This window comes from Protobothrops mucrosquamatus, unplaced genomic scaffold, assembly GCF_001527695.2.
Source record: "Protobothrops mucrosquamatus isolate PMUCROS unplaced genomic scaffold, P.Mucros_1.0 scaffold_253, whole genome shotgun sequence".
In the NCBI taxonomy this organism is placed as follows: Eukaryota; Metazoa; Chordata; class Lepidosauria; order Squamata; family Viperidae; genus Protobothrops; species Protobothrops mucrosquamatus.
The window spans coordinates 2417962-2421211 of NW_015386329.1; the positions used below are offsets into that span (position 1 = coordinate 2417962).

Sequence of the window (3250 nt, forward strand, 5' to 3'; positions counted from 1 at the left end):
TCAAGGAGTTAATTGTGACACTGACAAAGGAATTACAGAAGCTTTTTTGTGCAAATTAAAATTCAGGGAACTCCGTACAACCTCCTACTCATGGTAAGAGTTTTGATTAGCACTGTGCACAAGCATTCCTATTTTTATTCTAGGTTTTCCCATTTGAGAGATGTCAGATTTTGACATGTAAGTTTGTGCTGGGACCTAAACTGATTTCTATGAACTTCTCTAGAAGTAGCCTCTATCAGAATGATTGATAGTTCTTCTCAAGGCTTCTGGGCCTTTGAAGGCACCATATATTACAATTGCAGAACCTGGATCAGAGGAGTGTTTTGAGATCTAGTGCCAGTGCAATTATTCTTGGTTTCAACAGCTTTTACTGGAACATGACTGTGATAGTAAATTGCTGAAGTATTTCTTTCCCACACCCCAGTTGTAACGCTGAACTGTTTATTCAGTTGCGTAAGCTTGGTTTTAGCTCGGGAAGAGCAACAACGAGCAACGCGATAGCAAAGTATACTCTCGGTAGCAGTATTACTCGTCTCTTATTTATGCTTGACGTTGTTTTTTTTTCAGAGCTATAGAAATAAATTCTTTACGCATTGTTTTCTGAGAAATTGTCCCTTTTGTCAACTTCATCTCTCCGCCCATCCGTAAAAACTGCAGAGAGTCGCTTGCCCGTTTGGGGGCTCTCCTGGCTTGTTACGAGGCTCCAGGACCTCGAGCACAGTACGGTTATTGCTTCAAGGAAGCAATTAAAGGCAACATGGCCGCGTCCGTCTGCAAGGTGCTGGTCAACCAGGCGTTGAGATCTCTCTGCTCTCCCGGAGGAAGGAGGATCCTGGTCAGGTAAGGACTCTTGTCGCCTGGGAACAGCTTCACAAAGCGTGGCAAAGGCAATAACATTAAAAAGGCTGAACGGGTAACAGTCCCACTGAAAAGTTCCTTCCAAGCGAAAGAGCCACCCAACCTTTCAGTACGTTTAACTAACATTTTCTAACATTTAAGACTGCCCCGATTGTAATGATAGGCCTGACATTTCCCCCTCTGTCCCCCTCTCTTCCTAAAATATAACGGCAGAGTTACCGGTAGTAAGAAGAGAGGAAGTTTTTAAAAATCTGTGGCCGCAGACCGAATATAAGAATAGAGGAGGTGGGCTGCAAGATTCCGGACGACCATTACAGGGCAACAAAGAGATACTCCTAATTTACCCCTAATTTAATTCTCTACTGTCAGTGTATAGTCAGCTGTATTCTTGCAGCCTGGAGCAGGTAACCTCAGTATTTGCCCATGTGCTTTACAAAATAAATTGAACTGGAGGAGATTCTCATCATTTGACATTCACAGCTTTTGTTAGGGATCTTAGATTTGGATATGTTTATGGGCTTTGGTTATTTTATCACTAGCGACTTTTATTATATAGCTGGTGATCACTATGGCAATGTAAAACCTGTCCTTTTTCATATTAATAATGAAACTCTATTTTATGTAAATATGGGAAATTTGCCAGCTGTGAATACTGTATAATAATTTTTAGATAGTAATTGGAGTGTGATAGGGCTGGTCCATTGGAATTGGTCTCTTCATGATCCGATTACAATTAGGAGCGGATTGTGTGTCTTTGTGAGTGATACTAACAATAATATTAGATCATAAATAAAATACAGATGTAATGTTTTCCTTATATGGCATGTTTCGTAGAGGGCTTTTTGTTATTTTGCAGCCTGTTAATGAACCTATTTCTTTGAAGCCAGTACCATTTTAATAGTAGAAAACTCAAGCGAACTATTGTGATGGTTCAGAAGTCCTTCCATGGAAGTCCTTTCATGAAAGATCAGAGAGGAAGAGAACAGTAGTGCAGAAGAGGAATTGAGTAGGAAAGAGCTTGAGAAAAATTGGGGAGGAAAAAATTGTATCCAAAAATTAAAAGAGGTTAGGTTTGGAGTGCCCAAACTGTGGATCAGATCCCGCTGTGGGGCCACAAGCAACTGGGAGTCATTGTTTTTAAAAATCAGGTTTGCAGAAGCAACATCAAAACTGTCCTTCCTTCCTTCCTTCCTTCCCATTTTGGGTCTTGCTAGTTAACAATGGTTTTAAACATTACATAGTTTATATGTATAACTAATTATAAATACTAGATAGTTAGAATTGTTATGTGTTCCTGGCTACTTTCCTTTGTGACCAGAGGCAAGCTTGCCTGACCAATAACCAGCCAAGACACAGTGAAGGCCTTTTGTTTAGTTTATTGCAATAAGCGGGGAGAGAAGCTATCAAAGCTTGGTTCTCTCCAAAGTTTCAACCCAAAATATTCCCTTTTTTATACAGCCCTGTCCCGGCCTATACATCCCTCCTCTTTCCCCAGGTACTATGAGGTTACACTGAGGTACACTCTTTCTGACCACCTCCTACTTATTTCCTGCTACATACTAAATCATACATCACATGTACATTAATAATATAAAATATTAGGCATATTCAATTGTTGGTTTTCAGTTCTGGGTCCCTTAGAACAATAGTTTCTTTCCTGTTTTTCAGTTTAGTTAAGTTTTCCTGGCTAGCTATTTCCTCTTACAGATGTTTTTATAGCTTGTCTTCTTCCTTTCCCACTCTAAGACCCAGCTAATTTTTGCCTATGTATTTATCTTACATCCTGTCTTTATGCTATCCTTTCCTGTTTCCCAGCCATTATAGTTTTTGGTAAGCTTGTTTGTCCAGGCAGTAAGTTTCCACTGCAGCAAATTCAACTTTAAATTTCTTTCAATATTAAATTTTGAAGACCTTTACTTCTATCAGAATCTTAGAAGCCAAACTGTAAGTATTTATATTTGCCATGCTGTATGCTACATGGGAGCACCTACCCTGAGTTTTACTTCCCATGTTGCTTGTGCAAGTCAATTGTGGGCTCATCTAGTCAAAGTAGGAGTGAGTTTTGTCAGCACTCCCGATCTGCAAAACAGGTGAGTTGTTAAAACTTGCTCCAAGCTTTGCTTCTTGTTTGGCTTGTGCAAGTCTCAGTGGGAGGTTACAGTACCACAAAAATCTGAGGATCTGTGTGATACATGTGTAGCGGGGACTGCCTGAGAGTGCTTGCAGGAGCTTGACCGGGAAGGAAAAGATTGGGACAGCTGCAGTTGGCTTTGGGTGTGGCTGGCGTGAGTGGAAGGAGGAAGGATAGAAAAGGAAAGGAAAGGAGAAGGCCGGGGTGGTTGGAGTTGAGAGGAGCAGGTCTGGAAGCTTATTTTATTTTTCTATCAAGGGT

General features: G+C 40.6%; 1 protein-coding gene across 1 annotated transcript in view; it reads left to right on the forward strand.

Annotated features, from left to right (window-relative positions):
- The first annotated feature begins 634 nt into the window (after positions 1-634).
- The window catches only part of ACADL (acyl-CoA dehydrogenase long chain), a 31421-nt gene continuing 28805 nt past the window's right edge, over positions 635-3250 (forward strand). The window contains exon 1 of the mRNA XM_015831083.1: positions 635-840. Within this exon, the coding sequence (XP_015686569.1) occupies positions 758-840 (83 nt within the window). The 5' untranslated portion in view covers positions 635-757. The remainder of the gene's footprint in view (positions 841-3250) is intronic.